The sequence below is a fragment of the Salmo salar genome, chromosome ssa10, assembly GCF_905237065.1.
Source record: "Salmo salar chromosome ssa10, Ssal_v3.1, whole genome shotgun sequence".
NCBI classification, from domain to species: Eukaryota; Metazoa; Chordata; class Actinopteri; order Salmoniformes; family Salmonidae; genus Salmo; species Salmo salar.
In genome coordinates this window covers 37881265-37898563 of record NC_059451.1, presented here as the reverse complement: position 1 = coordinate 37898563, position 17299 = coordinate 37881265, and the positions used below count along the sequence as shown (strand labels likewise).

The 17299-nt window shown below is 43.3% G+C and overlaps 1 protein-coding gene across 17 annotated transcripts in view; it reads right to left on the bottom strand.

The window, feature by feature from the left end:
* Positions 1–17299, bottom strand: part of ptprfa (protein tyrosine phosphatase receptor type Fa) — a 370993-nt gene that overhangs the window by 24177 nt on the left and 329517 nt on the right. For 13 of the 17 annotated variants that reach the window (XM_045687724.1, XM_045687725.1, XM_045687723.1 and 10 more), the window contains 4 exons: positions 16303–16466; positions 6139–6251; positions 3503–3535; positions 1822–1919 (listed from right to left, as the gene is read on the bottom strand). In XM_045687724.1, coding sequence (XP_045543680.1) covers positions 1822–1919; positions 3503–3535; positions 6139–6251; positions 16303–16466 — 408 coding nt within the window. The remainder of the gene's footprint in view (positions 1–1821; positions 1920–3502; positions 3536–6138; positions 6252–16302; positions 16467–17299) is intronic. The other 4 variants (XM_045687731.1, XM_045687733.1, XM_045687734.1 and 1 more) reach the window with 1 other exon arrangement.

Below are 17299 nucleotides of genomic sequence, written 5' to 3'. Positions count from 1 at the left end.
ATTCCTTTTTTTTGTCCAGGGCCCATAGGGAATAGGGTGCCATTTGGGACGCAACCCTAGATGCTGTTTTATAATTAATATACACTCCCTCCTCGGTAAACAGTGGTCCCATCTGTCCTGATTTATCCGGCTGGAAATTCACCACTTTAAATGCAAATCACCTTCCTTTGTAGGACAACAACAAGGCATAATCCCTCACTGGCTTTTACTGTAGGTAAATGCACTGGAATAATATTATTGGAAGGGAGGAGGGAAACAGAGAGGGAGATAGAATTCATGCATACTTAGCAGCATGGTTCTAAAGCAGCCCTGAACTTACACAGAGATAAATGTACACGTAGCAAAGTGCAGCTGGATGCAGAAACAAAATCATTATGCAGAATTACCTGGACACATAATAGATGTTATTTAAGTCAAGGTGGGGTGAGGAATAGCTGGCCTATTACAAACTATTAGAAACTCCCTGGACCATCAACGCCCAATGTTTACTCAATCATTCTTTACACTAGCCATGTTCAGAAGCTGGTACGTTGAAGAGGTAGATGAAGGAACATTGGTATATCATATATAGGGCGGCAGGTAGCCTGGCGGGTAGGAGTGTTGGGCCAGTCACTGAAAGGTTGCTGGATCGAATCCCCAAGCTGACAATGTAAACATCTTTCGTTCTTCCCCTGAGCAAGGCAGTTAACAAACAGTTCCCCGGGCGCCGAAGATGTGGATGTTGATTAAGGCAGCCCCCCGCACCTTTCTGATTCAGAGGGGTTGGGTTAAATGCGGAAGACACATTTCAGTTGAATGCATTCAGTTGTACTGACTAGGTATTCCCTTATATCTAAGGTTGTAGTGATAAAAACAGACAGTGGTTGCAGGGCAGTGAGTGGAGCCTGAATCAAAGTGTTGAGTTAGTCTGTTGAGAGAGACTATAGATCTAGAGACTATAGATCTAGAGACTATAGATCTAGAGACTATAGAGCAGTGCATCCAAAACTCTGACCTCTGGACCCCAAGGGGTGCACATTTTGGTTTTTGCCCTAACATTACACAGCTGATTCAAATGATCAAATATTGCTGATTAGTTGATTCTTTGAATCAGCTGTGTAGTACTAGGGCAAAAACTAAAACGTGCACCCATGATCTTTCCATGACACAGACTGACCAGCTGAATCCAGCTAAATGCTATGATCCCTTATTGATGTCACTGGTTAAATCCACTTCAATCAGTGTAGATGAAGGGGAGGAGACAGGTTAAAGAAGGATTTGAAAGCCTTGAGAAAATTGAGACATGGATGGTGTGTGTGCCATTCAGAGGGTGAATGGGCAAGACAAAATATTTAAGTGCCTTTGAACGGGGTATGGTAGTAGGTGCCAGGCGCACCGGTTTGTGTCAGGAACTGCAATGCTGCTGCAACTCAATATTTGGAAGGTGTTCTTAATATTTTGTGCACTCAATGTAGATCTAGATATTATAGAGACTATAGATCTAGATACTATAGAGACTATAGTTTGAGAGAATATAGATCTAGAGGGTATAGACTATAGATATAGAGACTATATAAATCTAGAGGCTATAGACTATAGATATAGAGACTATAGAACAAGATACTATAAAGACTATTTATATAGATACTATAGATCTAGGGACTATAGATCTAGATACTATAAAGACAAAGACTATAGATCTAGAGACTATAGATCTAGAGACTATAGATCTAGAGACTATAGAGACAATATATTTAGAGGCTATAGAGACTATAGATTAAGGAACTGGGTTGTAGACAGCCAGTGGTGGTCAGCAGTGAAAAGCAGAGCAGGAGTAGTTACCTCATACTCCTGTGAGAAGCGGAGTCCGTCGTTGGCCTTGAGTCGCTCGATGTGGTTAGCCAGATCAGTGGTGGAGATGAGAGGGTGCTCCCTCATCCCTGAAGGAGAGAAGAACAGGGTTACCAAGCTATTGCAGTAAATACAACTTTCCATTAGCTATGAGTGAAATATACAACACAGTGTAATATATGCACATACACACACACATGCATGCACTACCCGCATACACCTGCACACACACATTCACACAACAGACATACACACACACGGAATGTGAAATACGCAACCAGATAACTGATGCATTTGTGATGACAAAGCACAGAGCTCATAGAAAGTGGTGAAATGGAAAGAAGTGTGTGGTTACAGAGAGAAGACAGAGAGAGAAAGAGAGAGTGAAGAGAGATAAGAGTGAGAGAAAGAGAGAGTGATGAGAGAGAGAGAGAGAAAGCAACAGACAGGTGATATCTCTAGAGCTCTGTAACACCATGCTGTGGGTTACTCCTGTGAAGGGAGTGAGTGAATGAGCATGCTGATTGGTTGGCTGTAGCCCACAGCAACACAAGTGGGAGTGGGAGGGGTCATGAGGGTATTCAGAGCGTCATGTTACATTATTTTTCCATGAAATGGTAACTGAAAACTATCTCAGGCTATAGCTAGATGAGACCAACATCTTAGTACTTTAGTAATATTATCACACACCTAAAAAATACTTTATTCAGAAATAACATTCTGGAAAGAAAATATACCACATACAGCTGCTAGCAGGTGATGTACATAATAAAGCAATAGCTACATTGTAACCTCAAAGTACGGAACACATATATCATCTCTTTCAGTGGCAGAAGAGCTTAGGACTTGGAAAGATTGATGCAGGAACAATCTTTCATCTCGGCTTTGTCCTCAAAGCAACAACAAATAGATTATCCTCCAAAATAACATACAATATTGATACAAGCCAGCGGTGACAGGTGACAGTTCTGAGGCCAGCCTGTGGAAAGGAAGTGACATGGGGGAAGTGACACGGCTAGTGGGGAGGAGGGGGTCGGGGGTGCAGTGTAAGCGGGGTGGTTCCAGCCGACTGAGCAATCAGATGTTCACAGACAAGGTGCAGCTAGCATGGGGCTGAGATGAGATGGCCTTGGTGGGTGACGCAAAAAAACAGCAGTGGAGAGGAGGATGAGTAGAGAAGGTAGAGGGATGGAGGGATGAAGGGGGGTGTTGGTGGAGGAGGTGAGGGGGGCATTCCATCTCAGCTCCCAAAGCAGCACTTTCACAGCCCTTCCTCACTGAATACATAGACTACTGTATATACAGAACTGATCAGTACTGTTGTCTGAGCTGTAACTGTGCTACTGAGAAAACTGATGCAGAGTGACTCAGAGATCAGAGAGATAGAGACAGAGAGAGAGAAAGAAAGAGATAGAGAGAGGAGACAGAGAGATGAGAGCGAAAGAGAGAGAGCAAGAGAGAGATGAGAACGAAAGAGAGATGGAAAGCGAGAGAGAGATAGAGGAGAGAGAAAGAGGAGAAATAGAGAGACAGAGAGAAAGACAGAGAGACAGAGAGAGTGAGCGAGACAGAGAGAGAGAGAGAGAGAGAGAGAGAGAGTGAGAGAGAGAGACACAGAGAGAGGATGGGGATGGGTTTAAATAGGTAGAAAACAGGAGGAATGGAAACTAACTTGGAGTGTTCGGGCAACTGGGGTCACTGGAACCTGTGGGGAGAAGATGGGGGAGGTCGGTGTGTCGTACTCAACAACCAATACCAGAGGGATCATTCATGTTAAAGGGGGAAGGGAGGGGAGGAGGGGAGAAGAGAAGAGGGTAAAGAAGGATTAGGAGAGACAGAAAGTGGGGATAGAGAAAGAGACCCAAGGTCTTCAGAAGGGCCTGGCTGTGTATATGTCTGTACACCTGAAGTGAGTCAGTCTGTTAGCCTGGAATTCCAACAGTCCTCTTAGTTTCAGCCTGTCTCCGTCCATGACAGTAGCCTGGATCCGAACTGAATTGTTCGATTTCACTTCACAATATTGGGTCCAGGCCTACCATGACACAACAGTCTGAGACATATACTTGAAAGCATATTCTTGACTATAGGTACTACTACTCTGTAGAGTGCTTAAGTAGACAACAGAGAATAGTATAGAACGGAGCTATTAGAACACCTCTTTATTGTGCTCACAAGGACACAAAAGATAAGAGGCTGGCAAATTAGTCAACAACATACCTGCCTCTATTTGTGCAAACAACATCTGCTATGTACCCCCTACTGCTAGAGACAAGCTGCCGATCTCATAGCAACTACTAGAAAACACCCACAGAGTGATGGAGAGAGGGGGGAGGGGTGGAGGGGGAGAGAGAAGAGAGGATTTGAAAGAGATGAATATAGGAATGAGGGATGAGACGAAGAGTTAGAGGAGAGAGGGAGATAAGGCACATGGAGAGAAGGAGAGAAAGAGGGTGAGAGAGAGCTCATAAAGAAAGAGTAGTGCGTTAGCGAGAGAGAGAGAGAGAGAGAGAGAGAGAGAGAAGAGAGAGAGAAGAGAGAGAGAGAGAGAAAATATAGAGAAGAGAGAGAGAGAGAGAAAGAGAGAGAGAAACAATAGAGAAGAGAGAGACAGAGAGAGAGAGGAGAGAGAAAATATAGAGAAGAGAGAGAGAGAGAGAGAGAGAAAAAAAAGAGAGAAGAGAGAGAGAGGAGAGAGAAAACAGAGAGAGAGGAGAGAGATAAAAGATAGAGAAGGGAGCGAGAGAAAGGGGAGAGAGAGAAAGATAGAGAGCGAGAGAGAGGAGAGAGAGTAAAGATAGAGGAGAGAGAGAGCGAGAGAGAGAGAGTGAGAGAGAGAAAAAAATAGAGAAGAGAGAAAGGGAGAGAGAAAAGATAGAGAAGAGAGAGAAAAGATAGAGAAGAGAGAGAGGAGAGAGGAGAGAGAAAACATTGAGAAGAGAGCAAGGAGAGAGAGGAGAGAGAAGAGAGAGAGAAGAGAGAGATGAGAGAGAGAAGAGGAAGTAAGAGAGAGGAAAGAGAAGAGAGAGATGCGAGAGAGAAGAGAGCACAGAAAGCAAGGGCTAAAGAGTTAGTGAGACACATAGCGAGTTTGATGTTCAGAGAATGAGTTAGAGAGAGATTCTGTGGGCTTAATTCCTCTGCTAAGTTCAAAGCTCAAGACTCTCCATGCTGCATTCAACAGTGTTTAATTACCAAGCTGGGTCAGTGCAGTCCACTAGAAGAAGAGACAGAGAGTATGCGTCCCAAACGGCACCCTATTCCCTAAATAGTACAATACTTTCAACCAGGGCCCATAGGGTGCCATTTGGGCCCACTAGAAGAGCCAAAGGGCCACTGAAAACGGATGGATAATATACTGTAGCAATTCCCATGTAAGCCCACCCTCTCTCGCTCTCTCTCTCTCTCGCTTTACTTCCCAGTGAGATGAGAAGCAGTATGGGCAGGGTGTGTTATATGTTAAGAGACCTTTAATGCGTCTTTCTATAATGGTCATAAATGAAGGTGAAGAGGGAGAGGACATCTCGTCGACTAGACCAGAGCTTTGGGTTGTTGACCGATAGACAGTACCTTCCATCCTGAACTAAAGCAACTCCCTTTCCAACTTGACTGACACCCAAGTACTACTAATACAACAAGACATATGATCCTAGTACACTAAGCCATGTGACAATCCTTCACATCCACAACAATCCTCTGATATTACAAAGACAAGATGATGATATCCAGTATAGAGTATACACTGGACTGATTATTATCCACATCCAACTCATCAAAACCATTTCATTTGCGATAACCAGCATCTGATATTGTTGTAATTAAGCTGAATCATCTGCATACAGTAGAAGCCTTAACTCTGAAGTGTTTGATACTTGAAGGCTGTAATGTGAACTTCATTCAATTGCTTCTCATAGCACAGTGGTTACCAATGGCTACACATTCATCAGAATGTATCATATCATAGGAGTGTGAGAGAGTGTGAGCAGTGGTGTGAATAGAGACCAGGTTTTAGAAGTTACCTTATTGGAGATTTGTCTGCAGGCTCTGAGGTGGATAGTTTGGCCACAGTTGAACAACAGCTAAATCTGAATATAAGTGGTTGTTTGTCTGCTAGTGTGTCTGGGTCTGTGACTTTGTGTGTGTCTATACATCGTGCGTGCTAGTGTGTGTGTGTGTGTGTGTGTGTGTGTGTGTGTGTGTGTGTGTGTGTGTGTGTGTGTGTGTGTGTGTGTGTGTGTGTGTGTGTGTGTGTGTGTGAGCGAGTTCATGTGTGTGTGTGTGTGTGTGTGTGTGTGTGTGTTGTGTCTATACCTTGTGTCTGATAGTTGAGTCGTCTCATCTCCACAGGATCAGAGGAGTGGGCCAGCAGAGAGTCCTTCACCCCAGCAGAGTGCTCATCCTTGGCCGAGGGAGATGCTCGTTTCCTGGGGAGAGAGGCAGGGAGGAGAGACCATGAGACGAGCTCCAATAAAAACACTAGCATACTACTTATAAATAAGTAATGTCATTGGGCATGTATGGTGGTAGGCTGAAGGAGGTGGTATGATTGTATGGGCATTGGAATGTAACCACACTGTAGTGGTCAGCTGGCTGGAAACCCCAATCACAGAACCATCACTGTTGTATCATGACTGAGTCATTGAGATTAGCTGTTGGTTCCTGCATTGATGTGGAAGATACCGGCTACCAAGACGATGCTCAACTTGTGCCTGGAGTGGAGTTATAAGCTGATGTTGAGTCTGTTGAGGTGTGTAGCTCCCTGAAGCAGAGGCACACCTCTACTCTTCAGTAAGTAGTAGTTTTACGTCCCAAAGGGCAACCTACTCCCTATAGTGCACTACTTTGGACTAGTGCCTTCAGCAGCTCTGATCAAAAGTAGTGCACTATATAGTGAATAGGGTGCCGTTAAATAACTTGATAAATAACACGGTGTGTCTGCCGTGCTGTGTGTTCCTCAGTTGACGAGGTGAGGACCAACTTCACTGTCTACACAGCTGGGGGGAAGTGATGACACAGTTTTGGGTTTACACTCATTAAAACCTCTAATTTCCCCCATATGAATGTGTGGAAACAAACAGGCTGAGCAATTAACAGATCAGCCGCAGTGACAGAGTAGGAAGGCTTGCTAATTACAGAGGTGGAGAAAGAAAGAGGGGGGGGAGGGAGATAGAGGAGGGATGGGGAGAGGGAGAGAGGGGGGAGAGGGAAGGAGGCAGGGTGTGGGAGGAGAGAGAGGGAGGGAGGGAGATGGAGGGAGAGAACGGAAAAGAAAGGGAGGAGAGCGGAAGGGATGGTGAGAGAGAGAGGGACGATCGAGGGATAGAGAGGAGAGCGAGTGAGAGTGTTATAGAGAGAGCACATCTGTTGGAGCCTATGTCCTCCATTCCCAACGCACCACACCGTGTCTCCTAGCGCTAGCATGCTAACTGAGGTCTTAAGTGTTGCCATGTTACAGCTGCTGCCACACTAATGCACTAAAGCCTGTGTTTATTTCTTTGGGTAGCACTAACATCGCGCCAACGTGTGTCTGAGTGGAGCAGCCTCCATTGCTGAGGGATGCTACTGATGTGTTCAGCTGGCTGTCTCACAGGGAAAGCTATTAGTGCTGCCATGCATAGCTGTCTATGGGAGGTGACAGTTACGTTACTAGCCCTAAACTTAGACTGAGTCTCAAATAGCACCCTATTCCCTATGCAGTGCAGTACTTTTGACCAAATCTCATAGGGCTCCGGTAAAAAGTAGTCCACTATATAGGGAATAGGGGGCTATTTGGGACACACCCATGGAGATGGAGATCATAATAAAGCATGGAGGCATGACATAAGGAGGTGTGGGGAGGGGAAGGGCACTTTGTTATTCTGACTATTGCCTAGGGAACATCATGTAATTTTAACTGCAACTTTGGATTTTAATTTGAAAGGCGTGAGAGCTGCAGACAAACACACTAACACACACGTTTGTTTTACTATCCTTATGGGGACCAAACAATTGATTCTCATTCAAAATCTTATTTTCCCTAACCTTAACCTTGACCCTAATCTTAACCCCTAACCCTAACTCCTAACCCTAAACCTAACGCTCTAACCCTAACTCTAAACCTAACCCCTAGGCCATCGTGATTCATAGGGTTAAGTCTGAATTTCATAAAGGTGTACCACAGGGATTGATTTTGGAACCGGTTCTCTTCACTATTTATATAAACACCATTGGTCAATCTGTTAAAAATGGTAAACTTCATCTATATGCAGATGATACTGTTATGTATGCTATTGCCCTGACTGTTGATCTGGCTGTATCAAAGCTACAGTCAGGTTTTATAGCTATGCTGGAATCCCTTACCGATTTAAAAGGTGTGCTTAATATGGGCAAAATCAAATACATGTTGCTTTTAAACTCTCGTAATAATGTTTCAGATTAACTACATGTTCACTCATTAGATGGTTCTCCAATCAGCATCCCAGAGTCGCTTCTTCACTGTTGACGTTGAGACTGGTGTTTTGCGGGTACTATTTAATGAAGCTGCCAGTTGAGGACTTGTGAGGCATCTGTTGCTCAAACTAGACACTCTAAAGTACTTGTCCTCTTGCTCAGTTGTGCACCGGGGCCTCCCACTCCTCTTTCTATTCTGGTTAGAGCTAGTTTGAGGTGTTTTGTGAAGGGCGTAGTACACAGCGTAGTACGAGATATTCACTTTCTTGGCAATTTCTCACATGGAATAACCTTCATTTCTCAGAACAAGAATAGACTGACGAGTTTCAGAAGAAAGTCTTTGTTTCTGGCCATTTTGAGCATGTAATCGAACTCACAAATGCTGATGCTCCAGATACTCAACTAGTCTAAAGAAGGACAGTTTTATTGCTTCTTTAATCAGCACAACTGTTTTCAGCTGTGCTAACAGAATTGCAAAAGGGTTTTCTAATGATCAATTAGCCTTTTAAAATGATAAACTTGGATTAGCTGACACAACGTGCCATTGGAACACAGGAGTGATGGTTGCTGATAATGGGCCTCTGTACGCCTATATAGATATTCCATAAGAAATCTGCCGTTTCCAGCTACAATAGTCATTTACAACATTAACAATGTCTACACTGTATTTCTGATCAATTTGATGTTATTTTAATGGACAAAACAAATTGCTTTTCTTTCAAAAACAAGGACATTTCTAAGTGACCCCACACTTTTGAACGGTAGTGTAAATACTTATGCATTTGGATTGATTTGGATTTTACATTTAAAAAATACATAGATAGGCTGGTTAAGAAGCTAACATTTAAAGTTGACTTTTTCTACAGAAACAGATCGTGCCTTTCTCTAAGCAGTAGGAAGCAGATTATTCAGTCAACCTTTTTATCTGTTCTTAATTATGGTGATATTATTTATCAAAGTGCAGCTGCTAATACTTAAACCTTTGGGTGCCATCTACCATAGTGCCCTTTGTTTTGTTACAGGTGACAGTTTTGATACTCCACTGCATTCTGTATCAAAAGGCTGGTTGGACTTAACTAAAGACCTGTAGGCCCTACTTCATAAACTTCCGTCTTATCTAACGGCTGTTGAAGTTTAGACCCAAGTGGCACAGTGGTCTAAGGCACTGCATCTCAATGCAAGAGGCGTCACAACAGTCCCTGGATGGAATCCAGGCGGCATCACATCTGGCCGTGATTGGGAGTCCCATAGGGCGGCGCACAATTGGCCCAGCATTGTCCGGGTTTGGCCAAGGTAGGCCGTCATTGTAAATAAGAATTTGTTCTTAACTGACTTGCCTAGTTAAATAAAGGTTACATTTAAATAAATAAAAACTAGACACCTGAGTTGCCTAACCCGTAAACAGGATTGGTTAACTCCTGAGGTTCCTAAGGTCTCCACCGAGCCAGGTGAATCTGCTTTTTATTTTTAATGCACCGTATTGCTGGAACAAAATTCTAAATACATTTAATTTTGATGTTGTGGTGCCGTTCAGGCAATTTAAAGTATTGATTGGAGACTTATTTGTGAAGGAATGTTTTTTATGTTTTATTTCCACTTCCCATGACTGTGTGTTTGTATTTTAATATGTATACAGTACCAGTCAAGGGTTTTTCTTCATTTTCACTACTTTCTACATTGTAGAAAGACATCAAAACTATGACATAACACATATGAAATATGTAGTAATCAAAAAAGTGCTAAACAAATCAAAATATCTTTTAGATTTTAGATTTTTTAAAGTAGCCACACTATGCCTTGATGACAGCTTTGCACACTCTTGGCATTCTCTCAACCAGCTTCATGAGGTCGTCACCTGGAATGCATATTATTGCAAGAACAGCTCAATTAAGCAAAGAGAAACGACAGTCCACCATTACTTTAAGACATGAAGGTCAGTTAATCAGGAACATTTCAATAACTTTTAAAGTTTCTTCAAGTGCAGTTGCAAAAACCATCATGTGCTATGATGAAACTGGCTTTCATGAGGACCAACACAGGAAAGGAAGACCCAAAGTTACCTCTGCTGCAGAGGATAAGTTCATTAGAGTTAACTGCACCTCAGATTGCAGCCCATATAAATGCTTCACAGTGTTCAAGTAACAGACACATCTCAACATCAACTATTCAAAGGAGACTGCGAAAATCAGTCATTCGTGGTCGAATTGCTGCAAAGAAACCACTACTAAAGGACACCAATAAGAAGAAGAGACTTGCTTGGTTCAAGACACATGAGCAATGGACATAAGCCCGGTGGAAATCTGTCCTTTGGTCTGATGAGCCCAAATGAAAGATTTTTGGTTCCAACAGCCGTGTCTTTGTGAGACGCAGTGTAGGTGAACGGATGATCTCTGCATGTGTGGTTCCCACCGTGAAGCATGGAGGAGGAGGTGTTATGGTGTGGGGGTGCTTTGCTGGTGATAGTGTCAGTGATTTATTTAGAATTCAAGGCCCACTTAACCTGCATGGTTACCAAAGCATTCTGCAGCGACATGCCATCCCATGTGGTTTGCGCTTGGGACTATCATTTGTTTTTTAACAGGACAATGACCCAACACACCTCCAGGCTGTGTAAGAGCTATTTGACCAAGAAGGAGAGCGATGGAGTGCTGCATCAGATGACCTGGCCTCCACAATCACCCGACCTTAACCCAATTGAGATGGTTTGGGATGAGTTGGACTGCAGAGTGAAGGAAAAGCAGCCAACAAGTGCTCAGCATATATGGGAACTCCTTCAAGACTGTTGGAAAAGCATTCCAGGTGAAGCTGGTTGAGAGAATGCCAAGAATGTACAAAGCTGTCATCAAGGCAAAGGGTAGCTACTTTGAAGAATCTAAAATCTAAAATATATTTTGATTTGTTAAACACTTTTTTGGTTACTACATTATTCCATGTTTTATTTCATACTGTTGATGTCTTCACTATTATTCTACAATGTAGAAAATAGTAAATATAAAGAAAAACCCTTGAATGAGTTGGTGTGTCCAAACTTTTGACTGGTACTGTATGTCTCTTGTGAAAAAACACTCAACAACACACCAGCCAAAGACACAAGACATGGCATAGTGGTGTGATGTGTGATCTTGACAGTGTAGCAGAAACAAAGAGCATGTCAATCTGTCACTCTGAGTCAGAACAGAACAGAGCGGCCTGACCCAGAAGCACATCTTATAGAGAAGAAGAGTGGCGTAAGGGGAGGGGAGGAGAGGATGGCTGTGCTGCAGAGTGACAGCCACGTCAGGGTTGGAGAAGGGGGAAAGGGGTGTAAGGTGTCAAACATACTTCAAAGTAGGTTCAATTAGTTAGCCAGCTAACTTTGATAAACAACCAGAAATAACTATAGCTTGTCTGATTAATTTAGAAAGCTAAACGTAGGTATATGTTTTTGGTTGTTCTTTCAATTTGGTTGTTCTTTCAAGTTCCCCAAATGTATTTTTCTGAATATTTAGGCAAGTTAGCTGGCTAACTCATTGAAACTACTTTGTAGTATACCCCGCTGGAAAGAAATACTAACCTTTCTTTTTTTGCTGCATCCACAGAAAGCAGGGGGGGAAGTGAGTGAGGGAGAAGACAGAGAGAAAGAGGGAACGAGATAGAGGGAGGATTAAATGACAGATTGTCAGCAGCAGGGTTGAAGCATAGAAGCAGTGGATAGGGAACCAGATTTATACGAGCTCTTTACTTCACCCCTTTATCCCTCCCTCCCTCCCTTTCCCTCCCTCCCTCCATCCCTCCCTCCTCCACCCTCTCAGCCCTGCAGTTTTATTCAGATGTCGACGCTGACATTTAGAAAATGAGTTTTTCCTCTCGGGGCCCAGATCTCAATCCCTGCCACTATGATAATCTTCAACAAGTTTTTTTTATATATATTTTTTCTTTACAACCCTTTCTCTTAAAATGCATAATCTATGAGAAAAGGCCGGGAGGATATTATATTCTGTGGTGTTGGACAGGTTTGATGATGGTGGACTATGCTACTTTAGGTTACTTGATGTAAATATTGTACTAGTTGAGTGGAAATACAGTAGGCTGCATCTTGCAACTAATGTCCTGGTATGAACTTCCATCCTAATACATTGTGTGGAAAGATGAGGATGGTGTTGTCATATACATAATCTCTCCCACCGGTAACAGATGTCAATTCAACATCTATTCCACGTAATGTTTTTGAAATGCTGTGGAAACAACATTGATTCAACCAGTGTGTGCCCAGTAGGCTGTTTCACCCCTATATACATAACCTCTGTTTCACCACTTTTGCAACTGTTGAAATGTCTTTCGATCGGCCTCTTCAACTGTATTTTACATTTTGTTGAGGTTACATTCATTTAAGTTTGAGGATAATCCATTTTAGCTAAATTACTTCCAAGTCATACAAAGTTGCAATGGCTCCTGGTATGGACTTCAGAGAGCTATAGGCCTATGCAGTCAAATAGGCATGCTAAATCGGGCCACTTCAAAAGATTTCTTCTCATTTGCTGTGAAGAAATCATCCACCCTCCTTCCATTGAAGCCAGCCCTGGCTGGGCTTATCCACACAGAGAGAGCAGCTAACGCTCTCTGCAGTGCTCTGTGCTCTCACTGACAACTGCCCTCAAAGCCAAAAGGACTTAGACCTGAAAAAAATTAAAATAAAATTGAATTACTTGTTCAGCTGAGTTCAGCTCACTACTTTACTTTCCTGGGTTGGTGTGTATGAGCAAGTTGAGCTCTGGCTCCTTCTGATCACCAGACTAAGGAGAAGTAAGGTGAAGCCTTCTGAGAAGTAAGGAGAGCTACCGCAGAGACTGAAAAGTCTCTCTGTGGTCCTAGAACGAAAGACTGAACACCCAGTAAGAGAGGATGGTGACGAAAGAGTTGAACAGATCGACAGCGACAGAGGAGGCCCAACCCATCCCAACGTGTCCCCAACAGTGTTGTAGCTAGCTGAGATGTCATCATCAGCGGAAGGCACCATATGGATCCTCCTCTTCCCTCTCTCTCTATCGCTTGCTCAGTCAGAAGCTCCAGATGTCTGGCCTAAGGACAGCCCCACTCAAACAGAGCAGAGAAAACACGTCTGGGCCAACTGTTAACCTGCGTGGGAGAGCAGGGCTGCAGGCTACTTGACTGAGCAGCCTCCCATGTGCCCACTCCAAGGAGAAAGTCCTCACAGAGCCTTCAGGCCCAGGCTAGATGAATGCCTGTCTGTCTTAATTGAGGAACCACTGAACTCCAACCAATGGATGTCATTTATAATCAATCTTAAATACAACTTGTTTTATGGTTGTAAGTTAAGTAAAAGAGGGAAAATAAAACCTCCAGGGACTGCTTTAAGATGATAATTCAAGGAGTCAGAATTGAGATAAACATTGAATAACAAACCTCAGAGATAACATATTATTGCTTGAAACATTTGGCTGTCAAAATGATGAAAGAACATTGTTTTCAGTCATGTCCTAACTATCCTTAGCAATAATGTCACTTTCCTTAGAACACAAGCAGCCATGTACAGCTGAAAATCTATCCACAAACACTAGAGTGCCCTGTCTTTTCCAGCCATCTACTTTCTGTGTTTTAGGGGCCAAATCCACTTGTCACCTAAATCTTTCTGGATTGTTTTATTTTACTCCTGCGACTCTTTCATACTCTTGCTGTGCCTGTAGTTTTTTCCCGTTGACATTACGACTGTGGAAATGTTGGTAATGACCTGTTAAACACAGCCATTTAATGGATGACATGGGCTCAATGGAATCCGTTGTCTTTCCATTGCATCGAAAAGAACGCTAAAGCTTCGTCGGGGATTTAACGCATCGTCTCGACACTTACATCACAAGAACGTGGGATCACGCTCTCCACAGCCGATGTGATAAGACCTTTAAACAGGTCAACATTCACAAGGCCGCTGGGCCAGACGGATTACCAGAACATGTACTCCGAGCATGCGCTGACCAACTAGCAAGTGTCTTCACTGAAATGTTCAACCTCTCCCTGTCCAAGTCTGAAATACCAACATGTTTTTAGCAGACCACCATAGTCCCTGTGCCCAAGAATACTAAGGTAACCTGCCTAAATGACTACTGACCCGTAGCACTCAACACCATCATCAACACCATCATCAACATCAACACCATCATCCCAGAAATCCTAGACCCACTCCAATTTGCATACCACCCCAACAGATCCACAGATGATGCAGTCTCTATTGCACTCCACACTGCCCTTTCCCACCTGGAAAAAAGGAACACCTATGTGAGAATGCTGTTCATTGACTACAGCTCAGCGTTCAACACCACAGTGCCCTCAAAGCTCATCACTAAGCTAAGGACCCTGGGACTCAACACCTCCCACTGCAACTGGATCCTGGACTTACTGACGGGCGGCTCCCAGGTGGTAAGGGTAGGTAACAACACATCTGCCACGCTGATCTTCAACACTGGAGCTCCCCAGGGGTGTGTGCTCAGTCCCCTCCTGTACTCCCTGTTCACTCATGACTGCATGGCCAGGCACGACTCCAACACCATAATTAAGTTTGCTGATGACACAACAGTGGTAGGCCTGATGACCGACAATGATGAGACAGCCTAAAGGGAGGAGGTCAGAGACCTGACTGTGTGGTGCCAGGACAAAAACATCTCACTCAACGTGATCAAGACAAGGGAGATGATTGTGAACTACAGGAAAAGGAGGACCAAGCACGCCCCCATTCTCATCAACGGGGCGTTAGTGGAGCATGTTGAGAGCTTCAAGTTCCTTGGTGTCCACTTCACCAACAAACTAACATGGTCTAAACACACCAAGACATTCGTGAAGAGGGCACGACAAAACCTATTCCCCATAGGAGACTGAAAAGATTTGGCATGGGTCCTCAGAACCTCAAAAGGTTTTACAGCTGCACCATCGAGAGCATCGTGACGGGTTGCATCACTGCCTGGTATGGCAACTGCTCATCCTCTGACCGCAAGGCACTACAGAGGGTAGTGCGTACGGCCCAGTACATCACCGGGGCCAAGCATCCTGCCATCCAGGACCTCTATACCAGGCGGTGCCAGAGGAAGTCACGTAGACATAGACTGTATAGCCCGCTATTGTTATTTACTGCTGCTCTTTAATTATTTGTTATTCTTATCTCTTACTTTTTTTTGTATTTTCTTAAAACTGCATTGTTGGTTAAGTAAGCATTTCACTGTAAGGTGAATACCTGTTGTATTCGGCGCATGTGACAAATACAATTTGATTTAATTTGATTTGAAAGAGAAGAAAGGTACATTTATTTTGATTGGTGTACATTTTTTGTGGAATTTAAAAAAGCAATAATTTTGTACAGTTGAACTGTAAAAAAAATAAGATGCGCTGAAATGAAAGCAAATTCCAAAAATGAACACTCGGATTATAGTGATATTATGTCTGATCTCAATAACAATGTAAAGTATATATAGATAGGTGTAATCTGGAGCCAAGCGTAATTTTTCATCAGAGGAAATCCTGCTATTGACACATTTGTTGAATAATGCAACAGAATGTGACAACAGTAATTAATGAGGAAGTCTGGACAGCACAGGTGAGTGCAGGTAGGCCTAGACAGAGCAAGTTGTTGGTGGTTGCAAGCCTGTTCTACCCCGTTATGTTAATTTATTCATACATGGAAAAACACCCTGTGTATTTATGTAAATTAGGCACATATAATGTTCTTTATTTTAACACAGAATATATATTTTTATATCTGATATCATTAGAAAATGTATATATGAGTGCATTCTAAGAATAAAAGATAAAACATTTGACAATAAATTGAATACCTGAATTTCTAACGAAATCCCTGAACATTCATATTTGTCCGTAGCAGTAAAATGTTTGGAGTATCTTCATCCACTGTCCAACTGTTGCATTTATTATTCTTTTTTATTTTTTATTTAACAATTTTGATGACCATTGCTAATTGTTCTGCCAATATGATGGTGCTACCTAACTTTTTACTGCCCACAATTGTCACCTATAAGCAGAAAGTTGGCGTGGCAGCGTAGTTACCTCTTGAAAAGCAGGATGACGATGACGATGATGATGATGAGTACAACAGCCAGGACAGGGCCCATGACCCACAGCATCTCTGGGTCCTCAGCATGGAGGGACATACCGCTGTGGAGCTTCACCGTGATGGGGTCTGAGTACGGGCTGGCCGCAAACGTGTTCTGCTGCAGGTGGGAAGAGAGGACCAACAGAGTGAGGAGGATACCACACAGCAACCGCTGTTTAGTATGAAGAGGCTCTATAGTTTTGACGAGTCTGAACACTAAATGACGTTCTCTCAGATATACATAGTGTATTAATACAGAGCCTTTTGACCTTTATTAACCTTTAGACCTGTGTAGTCTCAAGCCTGTTCCAATACTTCACAAACTCTGACATCTCTATAGCTGTTATGCCTCTCATGTCTTAGCCCTAGTCTAACACAGTGCCAGATGGAAAGTCAGTGGCTGACAGTCTAACATCAGCCAGGCATCTGAGAACATGGTGTTGGGTCAACATTATGCTGACTTAGTCCTGTCCTATACAGAGTTCTCTATAGCTCTGCCTTGGTCCTGTCCTATACAGAGTTCTCTATAGCTCTGCCTTGGCCCTGTCCTATACAGAGTTCTCTATAGCTCTGCCTTGGTCCTGTCCTATACAGAGTTCTCTATAGCTCTGCCTTGGCCCTGTCCTATACAGAGTTCTCTATAGCTCTGCCTCGGCCCTGTCCTATACAGAGTTCTCTATAACTCTGCATTGGCCCTGTCCTATACAGAGTTCTCTATAACTCTGCATTGGCCCTGTCCTATACAGAGTTCTCTATAGCTCTGCCTTGGCCCTGTCCTATACAGAGTTCTCTATAACTCTGCCTTGGCCCTGTCCTATACAGAGTTCTCTATAGCTCTGCCTTGGCCCTGTCCTATACAGAGTTCTCTATAGCTCTGCCTCGGCCCTGTCCTATACAGAGTTCTCTATAGCTCTGCCTTGGCCCTGTCCTATACAGAGTTCTCTATAGCTC